Source organism: Aspergillus wentii (genome assembly GCF_001890725.1).
Source record: "Aspergillus wentii DTO 134E9 unplaced genomic scaffold ASPWEscaffold_1, whole genome shotgun sequence".
Classification (NCBI taxonomy): domain Eukaryota; kingdom Fungi; phylum Ascomycota; class Eurotiomycetes; order Eurotiales; family Aspergillaceae; genus Aspergillus; species Aspergillus wentii.
Genome location: NW_024467832.1, coordinates 3,355,566 through 3,375,968, shown reverse-complemented (window position 1 = coordinate 3,375,968; position 20,403 = coordinate 3,355,566). Strand labels below are relative to the sequence as shown.

At 28.1% G+C, this 20,403-nt stretch overlaps 3 protein-coding genes across 3 annotated transcripts; 2 read left to right on the top strand and 1 right to left on the bottom strand.

Annotated features, from left to right (window-relative positions):
* Window positions 1–10: 10 nt before the first annotated feature.
* ASPWEDRAFT_732003 (uracil phosphoribosyltransferase) lies at window positions 11–1,446 on the top strand (the record flags this gene model as incomplete). Its single annotated transcript, XM_040839293.1, has 4 exons — window positions 11–641; window positions 752–1,110; window positions 1,160–1,331; window positions 1,395–1,446. Exons 1-4 carry the CDS (start codon window positions 481–483, stop codon window positions 1,444–1,446), a joined length of 744 nt encoding a protein of 247 aa, XP_040694960.1. The 5' UTR covers window positions 11–480.
* A 288-nt stretch (window positions 1,447–1,734) lies between these two features.
* On the bottom strand, window positions 1,735–2,217 carry ASPWEDRAFT_100525 (transcription elongation factor 1 family protein; the record flags this gene model as incomplete). The annotated part of the gene is made up of 3 exons (XM_040827311.1): window positions 1,735–1,913; window positions 1,970–2,108; window positions 2,170–2,217. Coding segments are annotated over 3 exons (366 nt in total), but the record flags the coding sequence as incomplete, so codon positions are not given.
* Window positions 2,218–3,416: 1,199 nt separating this feature from the next.
* Window positions 3,417–13,023, top strand: rps1 (40S ribosomal protein eS1; the record flags this gene model as incomplete). The annotated part of the gene is made up of 6 exons (XM_040831782.1): window positions 3,417–3,491; window positions 3,580–3,664; window positions 3,714–3,739; window positions 3,810–4,311; window positions 4,366–4,503; window positions 13,015–13,023. Exons 1-6 carry the CDS (start codon window positions 3,478–3,480, stop codon window positions 13,021–13,023), a joined length of 774 nt encoding a protein of 257 aa, XP_040694958.1. The 5' UTR covers window positions 3,417–3,477.
* Between the last annotated feature and the right edge of the window lie 7,380 nt (window positions 13,024–20,403).

Here is a 20,403-nt window from a genome sequence, read left to right as displayed (position 1 = left end):
GAACTAGTTATAGCTTAGATTACATAGTAAATATGGCCATGAGCCAAAATATTTCAAAAGAGTGGAATAAATGTATGAGGAGAAGTACCTACCTACCTACCTACAGGTACTAGGTGCCTACTTAGGTACCCTGGGTGCCAACCATTAAGAATACAGGTATCCATGGCAGGTGTTAAATGACCTTAAGACACCCGCAATACTTAAGGTACGGTACTAGGTCAACACAGCCCTGCCCCACTATAATTTTATTGATAGAAGTGTACGTCCCCTCAGTCAGTTTGTCCAGGTGTTGTTAGAAATCTCAGTATAAGGTATGTCTCATGAACGCAAATTAGGTGCCATAGCCCCATATATTATAAAATACCGGTTGAAAAGGGTTAATTCTCAAAATTATCATGATATAGGGATTAGGTTGACTCGGTTGACACCTGTCTTGCTTTATCCGCCCTCCCCTCCTCGACAAAAAAAAACCCATCAACAATGGCCAAGAATGAGGCAGAACCCATTCCATCCCCTGCTCAGGGCGTTGGTCCAATCTACAGACCTGATGGCGAGAAACCAACGGCAACGGTTTCAAAAGATATCCCTTATGACAATGTCCATGTTTTACCTCAAACCCCTCAACTGATTGCACTTCTGACGTGAGTATTGGTTAGCAGTTCCTAAATAAACAGCAGGGTTTCAAAAGCCATCCCATTAAGATATCACTCATATTTCTGAATGAAATGAATTGTGCTAACACTTTTTTAAGTATGATTAGAGATCAGAAGACTGGCCGTGCCGATTTCATTTTCTATTCAAACAGAATTATTCGTCTGCTAGTGGAAGAAGGCTTAAATCATCTTCCAGTTGTTGAACACTCCGTCACGACCCCTGTTGGCCGTGCATATCTTGGGGTTAAATTCGAAGGGAAAATATGTGGTGTGTCTATCATGAGAGCAGGGGAGGCGATGGAGCAGGGTTTGAGGGACTGTTGTCGGTCAGTTCGAATTGGAAAAATCTTGATACAGAGGGATGAAGAGACATGCAAACCCAAGCTTTTTTATGAAAAGCTTCCAGCTGACATTGCCAATCGGTGGGTTCTTTTGCTTGATCCAATGTTTGCGACAGGTTAGTAAACCACTTCCAATCATGTATCTCCCGGCCTAACCCTTCATAGGAGGCTCCGCTACACTCGCTGTTGAAGTTCTGAAAGCAAAAGGTGTGCCTGAAAGCCGCATCCTTTTCCTTAATCTCATTGCAAGTCCCTCCGGCGTGGCGGATTTCGCGGAGCGCTTCCCGCAGCTCCGAGTCGTGACTGCTTTTATTGACCAAGGCTTGGATGAGAAAAAGTGCGTATCATTATCTTGTAATAGTATCCTATGGCGATATACTGGTGCTGATTGAAACAACAGGTATATTATTCCTGGTTTGGGTGATTTTGGTGATCGATATTATACCCTGTAACTTCCATTGATCATCACCACTACCCTCATCCAGGGTAGCACAGAAATGTATACACCTAGTAGCTTAAGTTCATGGGATGGCTAGGATTCCAAATGCTTCTATTTTAAAAGAAAGAAAAGAAAGACAGAAGGGGTAATAACACTCCGTAATAATAATAATAATAATAATAATAATAATAATAACAACAGCAGCAGCAGCAGCAGCAGCAATTAACAACAACAATTCTCAGGATGAACAATACTAAAACCCAAGCTCCCGTCCCATACGCCATTCACCATTCTTGCAGGGTTAATAATCTTCAGTATAAGCATTCATACGTTCACTGACATCTGGCTGCTCTAAAGAAGGATAATCCTGCGAGCGCATCCCACGGGAATCGTTTTCTTCATATTTATTGGCAGCATCTTTGGCAACAGCATCGCATGCATCCACCCAGTCCGAGTAAACATCGACAGCAGCAGAAAGATCTGGTGCACATAAAATCAATATACGTCAGAGAGAATAAGAGAAAAAAAATCCTTACAATTGATACCAGTTTGAAACCTCTGCCCGCACACTTTACAAGATAAGTTTCCCAGGCCTAGCTTCTTGTCTAGTTTTACCACAATGGAGTTTTCGTGATTACAGAACAAGCAGGCAAATGTTGAGGGTAGAGGTTCTCTCTGGATGAATTCAGTATTAGTTTGGACACGTGTTTGGCCGATTTCAAGTTCGATCGGTCACCTTTCGCGGTCCTTGCGGCTGTCTGCTTGACTTCTTTCGTTTGCCCTGTGAGTATGGGATTGATGGTTAGCCATCGCCCGAGAATTTCCAAGCATCATTCGGACATACCATGCTTTAGTCTAGAGAACTTTCCGCCTTGAAAATCAATGTGCTGGCTCGGTGCTGGCCACCCAAACAGGTGACAGTAATAGTTAGATGGTAGGTTGTTGTGGCTGGGTTATTTTGAGTAGAGGAATTACAGTACAGAGAACGGAATAGTGATACTGCAAATCACGTTGTATGCAAATCCTTGGTTCTCATGTCTCCACAGCCATTGGAGAATAGTACATACTACTACATATCTAGGTACCTACCTAGTACTAGTATTATTGACAATGTCAATTAGAATACTATTACCTAAGGTACGTAGATACGTGGGTAGGTAGGCACTTAGGTGCATACTACAGAACAGCCTAGGTATCACCAACATATCCTTGTGCGGCTGGTGCTGCTTCCTTTTTTTTTTGTTTTTTTTTTTTTTTTTTACACCTGCATTATTTCAGAAATATGAAAAGAATAAAGAAGGAAAAAGAAAGAAAATAAGAAGGGAAATACCCCTGCAAAATGATGGTAATAGAAAACTTATTACATCATACCAAAAAAATTTTCATTCATACTAGGTCTGTAGGTATCCATTTATCAATAATTCATTCCGCATTACTGTACAATACCAGGTTACCTAGGTAAAGGTAGCTGGTAACATCAATAGGTACCAGGGCTACCTTACCCAGGTAGCCCAAGGTAGTAGCAGTTTGATATTTGCTTAATTTTCTATTGAGAATTTTACTAAGATATTAAGATAGATGTAATACAAACAATCCATATGTATTTAAATAATATTTAAGCTAGTATATGGACTAGATTCATGACAATTCCCATGAATCCTAAAAACACTCTATGCCTTACCCCCAGTCTAAAGGTAACTATGTAAGGAAGTACTCTGTATGTACCTCTAGATACCACCTGATAGGTATTCACTATTCCGCAACTCCCACATCGTCTCCACTACCTTAAGGTACCAGCCTAGAGCCCGGCGGATTGTGGTAATGTTATTACGATATATCACGTGCTCTGTAAATTTCCGGCTGTTAGGTAATCAACTGATAGGGTCGACGCCTCGCTTAGCCGATTTTTCTGTGGGATTTCGATTTAACACTCATCCCGCCAACGCAGTAGCAGCGTCAATCGACCCGAATCCCTCCACCAGAGCCCGTGGTGTGATATACTTGTCTGTCTTCAAGCATTGCAAGATAGGCCTGAGTCGCAAGTATGGCTGTTGGAAAGTACGTTACGAATTCTACATGTTGATTTTGCTCCGCATCAACATGCAAAGCATATTCTTTAGTTGAAATGGTCACTGACAATTTGCAGGAACAAGCGATTGTCGAAGGGCAAGAAGGGTGTGAAGAAGAGGACTGTTGATCCCTTCACAAGAAAGGACGAATATGCTGTGAAGGTGAATACTTGGGCTGTTAAGAATTTTGCGCACTGCTAACCAGTACCAGGCACCATCGACTTTCCAGACCCGGGAGTATGTCTTACGCCAATTCCTAGATTATTGTTTTTGCACCGTTATGTTCAATCGCTGACCAAACGCAAAGTGTTGGAAAAACTCTGGTCAACCGGACTAGTGGTCTGAAGAATGCGAACGACTCTCTGAAGGGCCGGATCTTCGAGGTCTCCCTCGCTGACTTGCAGAACGACGAAGACCACGCATTCCGCAAAGTCAAGCTCCGCGTGGACGAGATCCAAGGGAAAAACTGCCTGACCAACTTCCACGGCTTGGACTTCACAACTGACAAGTTGCGATCCCTTGTGCGCAAGTGGCAGTCGCTCATCGAGGCCAACGTTACTGTCAAGACGACCGATGACTACCTTCTGCGTCTGTTTGCCATCGCTTTCACGAAGAGACGTCCGAACCAGATTAAGAAGACCACATACGCCCGCTCTTCTCAGATCCGTGCTATCCGCAAGAAGATGACTGAGATCATGCAGCGCGAAGCTGCCAGCTGCACCCTCTCGCAGCTTACCACAAAGCTTATCCCCGAGGTCATTGGCCGTGAAATTGAAAAGGCTACCCAGGGAATTTACCCCCTGCAGAATGTTCGTTGATTTTGTATCATTTCCCTGTTTAAATAAGACTAACATTTTGCCTAGGTTCACATCCGCAAGGTCAAGCTTCTCAAGTCTCCTAAGTTTGACCTCGGTGCTCTGCTGAACTTGCACGGAGAGTCTACGACTGATGACAAGGGTCAAAAGGTTGAGAGAGAATTCAAGGAGCAGGTCCTTGAGAGTGTTTGATTTACCTGCACTGCTAGCTGTACCGTTCCTTGACCATGTTTCTGGCGGTAAACGTTATTTCGTATGATCAGGGCTATGGGAAATGATAGGTCAAACTGTTTGCTAGGTAAACAGCGTTGGTAATTTTAGAAAAAAAAAACACTTCTTAAAAATTTGATTATGTTTTGTATGTCCGGGCAGCTCTAACTTGCATTGTACTATTATAAAATCAGGCATTGTAGATGTGTGTTAAAGAGATGAATAGTTTAGAGGTTTTCTGCACTAAGTTATAGGAATCACTATACAAAGATCATCTACTCCTATTTACATACCCTCTGGAAGGGCTAGGCCCTGTATATATATTAAGGTATATATGTGCAGTTAGATATATCTCTTATTAAGATAAGTTATATAGCTATACTATATAACTAGACTATATAATAGACTAAGATAATCATTCTATCTCTTTGTCAGGCCTGGTGGTGGTAATACTATGTTATTAGTACTCATACTCTACTATATAAGCTCTATATAGGTAGTTATTATAGCACCCTTATTAGTGACTATACCAGGTAGAATTAGGTAGTTAAAGGAAATAGATATTCTTATTATAGAGAATTATAATTTACTATAATAATACTCTTTATAATTAATAAAGTTATCAAACCTATGGTTACCTTTAGTGTGTCACACGAGTCAAGTTTACTCATGAGTAACGAGTAGAGTTCGAGTAATGAGGCGAGTTTGAGTTGAGATTCAGGACTCATAATATGAGTTAAGTTAAGATTTAGGACTCATACTATAAGTTTGAGCTCTAAATATTTTAAAACTCTACTTGTAATACCAAAAATACACCTATTTCATATGAGGAAGTCTTGAAAATACAGTAAAATACAGTAAAAATATAGAATCTTACTCTACTCTTACTCTTCTTGGCATGAGTTCAAGTCCTAAACCCTAACTCTACTCATGAGTTTGAGTCCTACCTTCTAACTCAACTCGTGTGACACGCTAGTTACCTTATAACTACTTCTTTAATTATTCTATATATACTTATTTATATATCTCTTACTTAATTAAAGAAGTATATATACTTCTTTACCCTTACTTCTCTCCATAATTACCTTACTATATTCTTAAGTACCCTCAGCTTATAGGAACACCCTAGTTACTATTAATATCCTTAGATTAGGGTTATAGGTTAGTACTTCTAGGCTTAGCTTGTAGGTCTATAGGTTTAGTACTATTATAAGATCTTAAGATATAATAGAGGGGTTAATAGTAAATATATATATAATAATAATAACTTAGTAATTGATCTCTATATTGAGCTATATACATATTACTTTATTATAGTAGTAATATAGTTAGTATCTTAATATTTATATTACTTACTATAGTATGTTTAAGTTAATTACTTAAGATAGACTAATATTAATATTAGATATTATTTATATACTTATATAGATAGGTGATTAATATATTATACCCTAGGATCTTATAATAATACTAAATCTATAACCTATAAGTTAAGCTAATAGAATACTAACTTATAACCCTAATCTAAGGATATTAATAGTAACTGGGATACTCCTTTAAGCTAAGAATACTTAAGAATATAATAGGGTAGATAAAGAGAGAAGTAAGACTAAAGAAGTATATATACTTCTTTATTTAAGTAAGAGATATATAATAAATATATATTAAATTATTAATATGGTTAGTAAAGGTGACTATAAGATTAATAACTTTATTAACTATAAAGAACTATCTAAGTATATAAAGTATCCTTATATATCCTTTATTAAGTATACTATCTTATATAATATTTATAGTATTCTACTAGGTACCTATATACTATATTATATACTATCTATAGTATATAAAATAGTATTTTATTATATATGTCACACCCCGGAACCCGGCAGCGACCTGACGGCGACCTCACGGCGAGGTCTAGGCGGGTTCCCTGAACCACGTGACTATAGATAAACGAGACTGTATTTAGAAGACCGCACAACAGATGACTGCGGGGCAAGCGATCGATTCTAAGCAATACCACCCATACGTTCAACCACGCAGGGTTCTCGCTCGTAGTGCGCAGGCGACTCGCAACCCCAAAATTACCAATCCAAGCACCTCCGGCTCCCGGTGCTTAACAATATAATATAGTTAGTTACTAGATAGTAGCTAAGAAGAGTATCCTATAAGTAATTTATAGTTCTCTATAATAGGAATATCTGTTTCCCTTAAATACCTGATTCTGCCTGATACAGTCACTGATAAAGGTGCCATAATAAGTAATTAGAATATAAGGATATATAGATAATATAATATTTATAATAACTACTACCTCTAATAACTAAAGAGTTAATAAATATAGTAAGCTAGCTCTAGGAAATTATTATTTAACTTTAAATAAGAATATCTATAAAGTTAGTTAAAATTAGACTACCTAAGCTATTTAATAGTACTTAAAATAAACTTTAACTATTCCTTATATAAATAGAAACCTACCTTACTATTAATAGTAATAAGTTAGTAAATAATATAGATAAAGCTCTATTTAAATTAACCTACCTTACTAGAAATATATTTAACTAGTTTAAACTAATACTATATAATTACTAGGAGATAGTAATAGAAGATTAGAATAATATCATAAAAAAAGCCTTTAGATAATACTACTAGTTTAAAGCCCTATTAATAAATACTTTTAGATATATTAATATAGAATAAAATACTAAATAGAAAATCATAAGATTATAATAGACTAGATTATTTATAAAATTAGCTTTAGAATTTACTTATATTTTACCTTAATTAAAGGAGTACTAAGTATAGTACTTAAATAATATATTATACCTAAAATCTAAGAAAGAATGATTTAGTAAGACTGACTAGTAACTATAGCTAAATATATTAAAATAGTAACTAAAATTAATAATACTTTATATAACTTCTAAATAAGGTAGAAAGGAAGGAGTAATTATTAATTTAAAGGAAACTAGTATATAACTAATTACTAATTAAATAATAGTTAAAGGATATAATTAGTAAGTTAAGGATTTATAGATCCTTTTAGATTATAGCATATTAAACTTAATATAACTAATATAAGATAAAAAGGTATAATACTAGAAGAATAAGAAAAATAATATAAGAAAAAACTTTACTTCTTTTATAAAAAACTATATATAATAAATGATTATTAAATAAGATAATAATATAATTAGAGAAATTAGAACTAAGGAAAGTAACTCTAAGGTATAAAGGAGCCTAAAGTAATTAAAGAAGATCTATAACTTAGGAATTTATACTATTAATATACTATATTAAATAAAGAAGAAATTAATTAGAAATTTAATTTATAAGAAGAAGGCCTAAATAAGATATAGGATAACTATACTAAAAAAGAACTATAACTTAAATAGTAAGTACTAAAGGAGTATTACCTAGATAACTTAGCCTTAGATAATATTAGTTAGGAATTATATAATTAGATAAGACTAGATAATAATAATCTAGCCTTACTAAACCTAATCTAGATAGATAAATTAGGTAATAAGGACTAGGAACCTATAGAATATCTTAATATTAGAAATATATTTAATAATATAAGACTAGAACCTAAAACCTTAGTATTATTATAATATAGATATTAGATCTATTATAAACCTTTTAGTATATAAAATATACTAGAATAAAACTATAAAGAGCTAGCTTCTATAAATAAGATAGTTAACTAAGTTTAATAAGTTATTAATCCTTTAGATAAAGAGTATAGTACTTAATAAGAAGGTTTAGTATTTTATTAAAAAGAATTTTATAAATTATTTAAGTAACCTTAAAGAACCTTATAAAATAATTTTAAACTTAATAAATATATTATATAGCTATTAAAAAATAGATATAGATATATATAGTTCTATATAGGATAGTATAATAGGGATAAAGTATATAAATAAATTAATAAGATCTTAAATAAAGCTTAAAGAGAACTAGAGAAGCTTAAAAATAGAAAATTATTATTAATAAATAAGATATAATAGAGTTTCTACCTTAAACTTATTACTAAGGTATTAGGATAACTAGTAAAAATAATAATTAATTTAAATATAATAGGAAATTATATAGATCTAAGATATAAATAGTAGCTTAATATCCTTAAATTTAAAAAAGCTTAACTAGAGCTACTTATAAATCTAAATAAAGAAAACTTAGGTTATCTTATAGATAAATTAAAATCTATATCCTTAGTTATAATAGGTTATAAGGAATAACTTAACTTTAATATAATAACCTACTACCTCTTATTTTAAAAATCTAGAATAGGATTAGAGGAGTAAAATAATTTATAAAACTTAATATTATAGATACTTATAATATAATTAAATACTAAGCTATATAGGATATTAAGCTATATAGTTACTACTACTACCCCTAAGTTATTATAGCTATATTTTAAAGCCCTTTTTTAATATATATCTAGTATAGAGCCCCTACCTTAGGAGAAGAGAATAAAATTAGTAATTAAAGCTTTTTATTAAGGCTAATTTAACTTAAGAAGTTAACTTAGTCTATATAAAATATATATTTACTTATCTTATAATATAATTTATATTTATATAGTTAGTCTAGTATAAGGTATATATAGTATTTATATTCTTCCTTACTCTAGAAGTAGATAAGGATATTATCTAGATATACTATATAGTATATATCTAATAGGTTACTAAGTATATAGTTAATATATAACTAAAAAGTTATAGGTATATTAACTAGCCTAAGTAGTATAACTTTATACTTAAAATATCTATATCTTATTTAAAATATAGTTTTTTACTTATCTCTAGAGTAAATCTAGACCCTATAATATATATTATAAAGGTCTAGCTATATAAATACCTTTATACCCCCTAGTTAGTCTAGTATCTTACTAAGTAGTAGTAAGGGGTAGTAGTTCTTAATAGTAATTATATTAAGACCTCTATAATCTATATATAATTATAGTACTCTATCTTTCTTTAATATAAATAGGATTAGTATACCTATAGGGCTCTTAGAATATTAGATCTACCCCCTTTTTAGTATATTCTTAATATACTCTCTTAAAACCTTTAGCTCTAACTTTAAGAGGTTATAGATTAGTCTATAAGGTAGTTATATATTTAATTAATACTTAATTATATAGTTATAGTCCCTATATAGTACTAATATACTAACTTCTTTCTCTAAGAAGATATCTATATACTCTTAGTATACCTCTAGTAATTAGTTTTCTCCTATCTATATACTAAATATTAGGATTAGCTTACCTTTTACTAGCTTCTAAAGGTAGATAGTAAATATAACTACTCCTTATAGGATTTTATTTATATATTTTTTTATTAAGATAATTTTTATATTACTACCTTTCTTAATAGGCTAGTACTACTAGGTATATAGTTATAGATCTATAATTAGGTTACTTATAAGGCTATATAGCTATCCTAGAATAAAATTATACCTATTAAGGTCTACTATATAGAATACTTAGGTATAGGTATATATTTCTTTATATAAGTTAGTTACTATAACTAAGATCTATATAGATCTATATAAATTAATAGTATATCTATTAATTACCTTAATATACTATATTTTAGCTTATACTCTAATACCTCTTTAACTATTTTTAGCTAATAAAATTTACTTTAGTACCTATATTATATAGACCTTTAGCTTACTATACTATGTTATATTAGTTATCTATACTAAGGTCTATAACTAGTACTCTTAACTCCCTATCTTAGGGTTATAGCCCTAGTATTAATATAATATATAATACTAGTAGCTCTAGTTTTTTACTTCCTATTACCTTTTTAGTATAGATATAGAATAGTCCTAAGCCTAGTAACCTTCCTCCCTATAGTATTTATAAGTAATTAAGCTAGTTTTTTAGCTCCTATTCTAGTAATTATTTTAGTATCTATTATTTTTATATTTTCTATCCTATTATAGCTTCTTATTAGGCCCTAATCTCTTATCTAGAACTATAGTAAAGCTATTATATTATATAGGTCTTCTAGAGATTATAGTATACCTTTTAGGTATTTAATCCTTAATAGTTTAAAGCTTAGTTATATAGTTTTTATATAATATTTCCTTAATTAGATATTTTAGTGCTTCTACTTAGACCTCTAGTAGTATCTAGGTATATAGATATACCTTTCTTATTTCTTCTATATAGATAAAGCTTAGGTATACCTTAAATTAAGTAAGGTAGACTATAAAGTCCTATACTAATTAGTTTAGTTATTAGTATATATCTATATATTTTTATTAGGTATCTCTATATAGGTTATTAGGGTTATTAATCTAGTATATTAGGAAGTTAGTAAAATACTTCTATATAACCCTCTTAGGTAGTCCTTTATAATATTCTATTTATAAAGCTAGTATCTTATTAGAGAGTATTATAACTCCTTCCTTAACCTTATAATAGTTAATAGTAAAATATTAGTTATATTTATTAAAGTATATTTCTAGCTAGTTTTAGAAGTTAATAAGCTTATTATTATTATTCCTATAAAAGGGCTTTATATATATAGGTTTTAAAGGGGATTTTATATTATTACTCTTAGACTTAAGGGATTCCTTAGGGTTATTAATTTCTAGCTTATTAGTATATATCTATAAAGCTATATCCAAGGGGTTAGTACTAGATTAAGTATATATTAACTTATTTTAAGTATTATTTATATTTCTGCCTATTAGAGGGTTTAGATTAAATCTTATAGTAAGCTCCTTACCCTATCTTATATAGATAAGTTTCTCTTCTTAAGCTCTAACTTCTATAATAAGCTATTCTAGTGCCTCTTTATATTAGAGCTCTTAGATATAGTATTAAACTATAGCTTCTTATTCTACTAGGGTTAGTCCTATAGGTTTAGCTATAGATATATTCTATAAATTACTAATAGGTATATCTTTACCTATAATAGTACTTTCTATTCTACCTCTTATAAATTAGTTAAAGGAAGGAGAGGACTCTCTAGTAGGGGCTAAACTTATAAGTAAGAGGTTTTCTTATTAGTCTTACTAATCTATAGGTTCCTCTTTAAGAGGTTAAGGAGTATTATTTTAACCCCTTTTTATAGAAGGTGCTATTATATTAGGCTATATTTTCTAGGCTATCTTAAAAGGGTAGAGTGATTAGAACTATAAGATTATATAATATTATAAGTATATAGACTTATTATTAATATAGATAGTATAGTAAATATAGTGGTTAATTAGTAGTAGAACTAATCAGTAGTTTAGAAAACCTTCTAAACCTATAATTAGAGATATACACTATGTGGTCACGTGTGCATATCTGTATTGTGGTCTTAGCAGCAGTTCCTACGTACAGTGTATCATACAGGCCCTAACATATAGATAAGGTAGTTAATTAAATTTAATAAGTTATTAATCCCTTAAATAAAGAGTATAATACTTAATAAGAAGGTTTAATATCCTATTAAAAGGAATTTTATAAGGTATTTAAGTAACCTTAAAGAACCTTATAAAATAATTTTAAACTTAATATATATATTATATAGCTATTAGAGAATAGGTATAGATATATATAATTCTATATAAGATAATATAATAGGGATAAAATATATAAATAAATTAATAAGATCTTAAATAAAGCTTAAAGGGAACTAAATAAGCTTAAAAGTAAAAAATTATTATTAATAAATAAGATATAATAGAGTTTCTATCTAAGACTTATTACTAAAGTACTTAGATAACTAGTAAAAATAATAATTAACTTAGGTATAATAGGAAACTATATAGATTTAAGGTATAAATAATAGCTTAATATACTTAGGATTAAGAAGGCTTAATTAAAGCTAATTATAAGTCTAAATAAAGAAGACTTAGGAGATTATCATATAAATAAATTAGGGTTTATACCCTTAGTTATAATAAGTTATAAAGAGTAACTTTAATACTATTAGGATAGTATAATATAATATTAAGAGTTCCTTAGCTTAGGAATTATAACTTAAAGATTAATTAGAAAATAAATATAATATAATTAATAAATTATAAATACCCTAGATTAATAAGTATAGGGGATAATACTATTAAATCTTAATAATATACTTATAGAGGAGAACTTGAGGGTAGAGTTAAATAATTAAATAAGATAATTAATATTATAATAAGTAATAAGGTAATAAAAATCTTAATAGCTAGTAATATCTTAGATTAGGTATAATTAATATAACTACTAGAATAGGTACCTATAATAGTAATAGAATATTATAAATAAATAATTATTAAGGATATAATTAATAGTCTATAAGATAAGGAATATCACTCTAATATATAAATATAGTAATCCTTAAATTATAAAAGCAGCTTATAGAAGTACTAATATATTAAGGAACTAATAATAAATTCTTAAGAATTAATAAGGTTATCTAAAGAGTATAAGAAATTCTAGGAACTATTTAAATAATTATAAAAACTATAACTACTAGAATATAGGCCTTATAATTATAAGATTCCTCTAGAAAAAGGAAAGAAGCTAATATATAAGAAAATCTACTATATATTAGATAAAGAAATAGAGGTACTTAGAGAATATATTAATAAATAATTAATAAAGGAAATAATTTAAATATTATAATTAATTATAGAATATAGAGCCCTATTTATATTTAAAAAAGATAATAGTCTATAACTTTATATAGATTACTAACTGTTAAATAATATTACTATTAAAGATTAATACCTACTACCTCTTATTTTAGAGATCTAGAATAGGACTAGGGGAGTAAAATAGTTTATAAAACTTAATATTATAGATACCTATAATTAGATTAGAATTATAAAAGGTAAAGAATAGAAAATAGTATTTTAAATAAAATATAGAGATTATAAGTACTTAATTATACCTTTTAGGCTAACTAATATACTAATATTATTCTAATAATTTATTAATAAAATCTTAAGGGAATACCTTAATATTTTTACTATTACCTACCTTAATAATATCTTAATATTCTTAGATAACTTTAATAAGTATATCTAGTATATTATAAAGGTACTTATAAAACTCTAGAATATAAAACTATAACTGAAACTTAAAAATTATAAATTTTATATTTAAGAAATAGACTTCTTAGGATATTAGATCTCCTTAGAAGGAATATATATAGACCTAATAAAAATATAAGTAATTAGAGAATAGCTAATACTAAAAAACTTTAGAGAACTATAATAGTATTATAGATTAATTAATTATTACTAATAATTTATAGACTTTTATTCTTATATTATAGGAGTAATATTTAATTATTAAAATAATTAGTTAAATTTAAATAGGGAATAGAATAAGAAGTAGTATTTAAAGAATCTAAAAGATAAGTTACTAAAGTACCTATTTTAGTATAATATAATGCTATAAAGAAACCACTATTAAAACTAATATATTAGACTATACTATTAATATATAAATAATATAACTTAAAAATAATAGGAAGCTATAACCTATTACCTTCTACTTATGTAAATTAATTTAATTAGAATTAAATTATAATATTTATAATAAGGAGCTATTAGTAATAGTAATTACCTTTAAGATATAAAGAGTCTATCTAAAAGGAGTATAATACTAACTTCTTATTAAAGTAGATTATAAGAACCTTACCTTCTTTATAATAACTTAAGAGGTAATATAAAGATAGGTAAGATAGTTAGAAGTACTTTTAGAATATAACTTCTATATTATATATTATAAAGGAATAGAAAATAGTTAAGTAGATATACTTAATTAATAATTAGACTATATACTTAATAGAAAATATTATAAACTAGTAGTTCTAAAATAGAATAAGGATAGTAGTCTTAATTATAACTACTAATATTAAGTCATAATTACTATAGAAATTAGATTAGATAAATTTAGATAGTAACTTATTAAGGAAATAATAAATAACTAAATTATTTAAGAAATTCTTAAAAAACTTAAAGATAATACTAGATTTATTAAAGATATTAATAAATTTATATATTTTAAAGGACTTATCTATATACATAAGAGTGTATAGACTAAAGTTATAGCTATATATTATAATATACTAATATTTAGATATATAGAAGTAGAATAAATAGTAGTATATATTATAAGAAACTTCTATATTCTATATCTATAAGTAAAGATATATAAATATACTAATAATTATAAAATATATATTTATAATAAACTAGTAAGATATAAACTATACAAGAAAATATAATTATTAGAATTATTAAAGATACTATAGGAATAGGTTATAGTAGATTTTATTACCTAGTTACTATCCTTAAGTAAATAGAATACTATTATAGTTTTTACTAACTAACTTAGTAAATATATCTAACTTATACTAATAATAAGTATACTTAATATAAGATAAATAGTATTTATATTTTTAAGGGATATTATTATAAACTATAAATTACTATAGAAGATTATATTAAATAGAGATAAACTCTTTACCTTAAAATTCTGGATATTATTTATAAAATTAATAAGGGTAAATCACTAACTAACTACTACCTATTATCTATAAGTAAAGATAAAAATAACTCTTTCTATATAAATTATATTTTTAAAATTTCACAACAGCTATAAGCTAGAATTAGCTTAGAATTTATTCAACTATATTTAACTCCAGCTGCTACTGGTAGAGACTAATTTCATTAGGATTACTAGTAGTAATAGTAGAAAATAAGGAAATAACTCCTCTAGTAATAGTATAGACTACTACTATAGTAGCTCTAAAAGGACTACAGTACTATTTTACTAGTATAGAGGATATATAAAATAGTATATAGTAAGTATATTAGTATATAGAAAGCTATAAGAATAAGCCTCTCTAGAATATTAAGCTACTTAGCTTTACTAGGGGGTAGAAGACTTTATAATAGGTACCTAGAGTAGAAATAAGAATAAAAATTTAAACTATAATCCCTTAGTAGATATCTATAAGGTATTAGAGAAATCCTAGAATAATATTATATACCTTAGAGAAAAGAGCTTAAGATTATTAGTTTTAACTAAAACTACTAATTTAGTAGCCTAGTAGAAAGATTTCTAGGTCTAGGACTAGTAATAAGACCTATAAAATATATCTACTCTACTATCCTAGGGGATTATAGGTACCTTTACCCTAGGAGTACTATATATTAAGTTAGGTATTAACTATAAGATTATAATAAAGGTCTATAATATAGCTATATAAGATAAGCTCTATAAACTAGCCCCTATTAGGATTATTAAGTAGGCTAAATAGGCCTAAGGTATAGTAGCTAAGAAATCTAGTAGTTTACCCCTTATAGTATTAAGATTTATTACTATATATTAGTTACTATCTAGGGATATTAGTCTTTAAGCCTATAGTACTATAGGGGTAGAGATTCTCTAGAACTATATTAATAAGTAGGTAAAGATATTTAGTACTAGTATATATATCTAGGTACTTATCTAGGGGTTAGTTACCTATAAGGTCCTAATCTAGGATATAAACCTTACTATAAAAAATATAACTAATATTACAAATATTACTATATATCTAGTAATTATAAATTAGTATACCTAGGGTAAAGATATTAAGATCCTTTATATAAGGTAGTTAATAAAGCCCTAAAAAGGTAAGAGAGAGGGTTTACTAATAATAGAGTTTACTAACCCTATTATTATAAACTAGGCTATTAATTAGGGGAATATTTAGGAGGCCTAAGTCTATAGTATAATAATCTTTTACTAGAATAGATATTTAAAGCTATATTAAAAATATTAGAAACTAGGATATATATATACTAAGTGTCCTAGTAATAGATATATATATAGGACCTATATAGAAAGGTATCCTATCTAGGAATATCTAAATATATAAGGCTAGATAGTAATAGTAAGGTATACTAACTACTATAAGGGATACTAAATAGTTAGTTTAGTATATCCTATAAAGAGAGAGTTAATAGCTAGAGTAAAGGAAGTAATTAAGAACTATAAGCTATACTACTATATTCTAGACTATTTTCTTTAAAGAGACTCTAGAAAGGATACTAATTAATAGCCTTTTATAGTAAAGGTAAATATATAGGCTATAAATTAACTAGTCCTAGTAATATTAGTAGTAGTTAACCTACTAGTTATACTAGTAGCTAATAGGCTGAGTAATAGTAAGGAGATAATCTAATTTAAAGGTATAATAAAGAGGGGGAGGGATAGGCTATACTTTAAGACCTCCTTAGATAATAGCCTACTATTAGATAACTCTTAAAGTATAGATATGATATTAAAAGCCTTCTAGACCTCTATAAGGTCTTAGTAATATAGGGAGCCTATTAATATACTATCTAACCTAGATTAATAGCTATATTAGGGTCTAAAGCAGCTCTAGAGGGATAAGTAAGTTATAAATACTAAAGTAAAGGAGCTTAAACTATTAATAGAGATAAAGGTTAAGGGGGGATTACTATAGTAAGTAGCTAAAGAACTCCTAGAATAGTTTATTAATATTAAAGAGTATACTAGAAAGGTCTTCTTAGCTCTATTGGTACTAGAAAGGCTAATAATTACTAAAACTAGAAGTAAGGATAAGGATAACTTACTTAATAAATTATAATTATTTCTAAATCCTTTAATATAATATATATAAGTTAAGAAAGGGGGTAATAGCTACTTTTCTATAGGATATTAAGGTCCTTAAAGTAGATATAATAATAATATAAGAGCTATAGAGGAATAAAAGTAGTAATATAATATAGTAACTAGTAAAGTAATATACTAGCTTTTATATCTAGGGAGGAGAGAAGAAGGTAAGGTATAGATATATTTATATATCTTAAAGTATGTTAACCTAGCTAATTAGTCCTATAAGATAGTCTTATAAGACTATTAGATCTTAAAGCTATTATACTAGTAAGGTAAATAAGTAAAAATACTATATATCTATAATATATATATTAAGCTAAATAGTAATATATTCTAGAGACTTTAGGGCTAACTTACTTAGTTAGCTTAAGGGGATATAGCTACTAAGTATAAGTACTAGGAGATATAAATATATACTATCCTATATAAAGAGGCCCTAGAATAAGAATAGAAGTAAGGGTAGAGAAACTCTTAAAGGTAATAGATAAGATAAAGCTAGAACTAACTATAAAGAAAGGAGTAGTAATATAATAGTAAAGAGAGTAGAGCTCTATAATTAATTTAACCTTTATCTTAAGCTTACTAGTTATTTAAGTAGTTTACTATAGATAAGTAAATAATATATAATATAATTTAGACTACTAGCTAATTTATATAGTACTAGATATTATTACTAAACTAAATAAACCCCTAAAATACTATAACTAGAAAGCTATAGATAATAAAGTATTACTAAAGAGAGTAAAGTAATGCCTAGTTGTAAGAGACCTCTCTAGGATATCTTTATAGTAAATTAAGCTTAAAATAGTAGCCTTTCTAGTAGTAATTAGGAGGGTAGTTAAGGCTATAATACTATAGATAAAGCTAAGTAAATAGTTGAAACCTAATTTTAGCCTAGAGTATAAGAAGGTAATAAAAGTAGCTAGAGTATTATAATAATATTTTACTAGAATATATAACCTATATAATTAGAAGTAGTATATATTTATAAGGAACTTAAAAAGATAACTTATAGGTAAAGTACTATAAAATAGATACTACTAATAGATATGAGAAGCTACTAAGGTAGGCCTAAGAGGTATATAGAGGTTAGTAAAATAAGCTTATAATTAGATATAAGTAAGGAATTATATTAATATTATAAGGACTAAATAGGGAGGAAGTAGAGATAGTAAAGTAAAAGATATAGCTATTCTAAGAAGCCTTCTTTTTAAAGCTACTACTAATAGATCTATTAGATATTACTAAGTAGAGTTAATATCTAGAGGTAATCCCTACACCTTAGTTAAAGTAATATAAGATTAGGGCTATAATTAAGGCTATACTACTAGATAAAGTATTAGGAGATAATAATTACCTAAATGGTCTCTAGTATATACTTATTAAAGAGCTAAGAGTACTAGAGGCACTATTCTAACTATTTAATATATATATCTAAGTAGGGTATAACCTAAAATACTTTTTAAAGTTAATTACTATAGTACTCTATAAGCCTAAGGAAGAAAAAGATTATTATATATTAAAGTTATACTAGCCTATAGTATTATTAAATATATTAGGTAAGATTCTTAAAGTAATTATTATAAAATAAATTAGCTATATAGTTAAATAGTATAGTCTACTACTAGATACTTACCTTAGGGGATAAAAGGGGATATTAATAAAAACTATACTATTTAACTAATAATAAACTAAATTAGGACCTTATAGGGGTAAGATATATTAATAGTTAGCCTCCTACTACTAGATATTATAGGGGCCTATAATAATATCTTATATATTTATTATATATATTAAAGAAGAGGAGACTAGGATCTCTTATACTATAGATAATATTATTCTTAACTAAATAAAGCACCTAGATTATATACTAAAGGGTATATTTAATATTAAAAAGTATAAGCTTATTTATTTTATTAAACTTAGTAAAGGCCTCTAGAGGTATTTATTAAGGAGAGAGAAATAGTAATAATAATATATAATAATATTAGGAGGAAGAAAGAGAGGCTACTAATAGTTTATATAAATAGGAGTAGATACTAAGGATATATAAGAGTAGTTATAGTTATTCTAAAAGTAAGAGCTAAAGTTAGCTACTATATAGGCCTAGAGTTAGTAGCTATAGTATATATAGTAGAGCTCTAAAGGATCTATCTAGCTTTACTAATAATTAAATAGTAAAGAGAGGTCTAGGGGTAGAGAGACTATATTTAAGATAGTATAGTTATCTTTTTAGATAGCTAGGTAGTACTAAAGGCTTTCCTCTATCCCTATATAGCCTCTAGATAACTATATTAATAGGAGTGCTTTTAAATACTAGACTAGTATATAAGATAGGGGATCTTAGTAATTATCTACTAGATCCTAAGCTACTATAAAGGTCTATAGAAAGTAATAGTATTAGTAATAATATAGATATATATAGGAAGGATTAGATTAAGCTATTACCTATCTTAAATAGGGGTTAGGGAAAGTATATAGTATAGGCATAATCTAGGTAGTTAAATACTATAGTATATACTACTAGAGTGCCTACTACTTATTAATTTATAGAATAATATATAGGGTAACTAAGTATAGAAAATAAAGGAAGGTATATATAATAGCTACTATACTAGGTTGATAATAATTATAAGAGGAGACTAGTAGATATAGGACCTATTACTAAGGTAGGTAGTAGAACTAAGAATATATAGAGTTAGAAATATAAGTAATAAGTTAATAAGGTAATAATCTAGTAGTATAGTAAAGCTATAGAGATAGTATAATAAGAGAGAGGTTAGTAATTAGTAGTAAGGTATATATAGCTAGGTATATAGTATAGTAGTCAAAGCTATAAAGCTTTTATAAGAGGTTTATTTAGAGTTAGTAGGTATATATCTTTCTATTCTTCTATAGGGGTAGCTCTTAATAAATTATTTAGTTAAGAGAACCTCCCTCCTATAGTACTAGCACTATATTTTACCTACTTTAGAGTGGCACTCCTAAGTAATCTTATATAGTGATATATATTTAGAGTTAGCTATAATAGGAATAAGAGGTATACTACTACTACTACTACTACTACTTATCTATAAGTAAATAGATAAACTAAATGAACTAATTAGATAATTAAATCATATTTATAATACTATATTAACTATTAATAAGATAACTAGAGTAAATTACTACCCCTAGTATAATTTATATTTAATAATTCAGTATACTTAGTTACTAAGTAGACACTATTT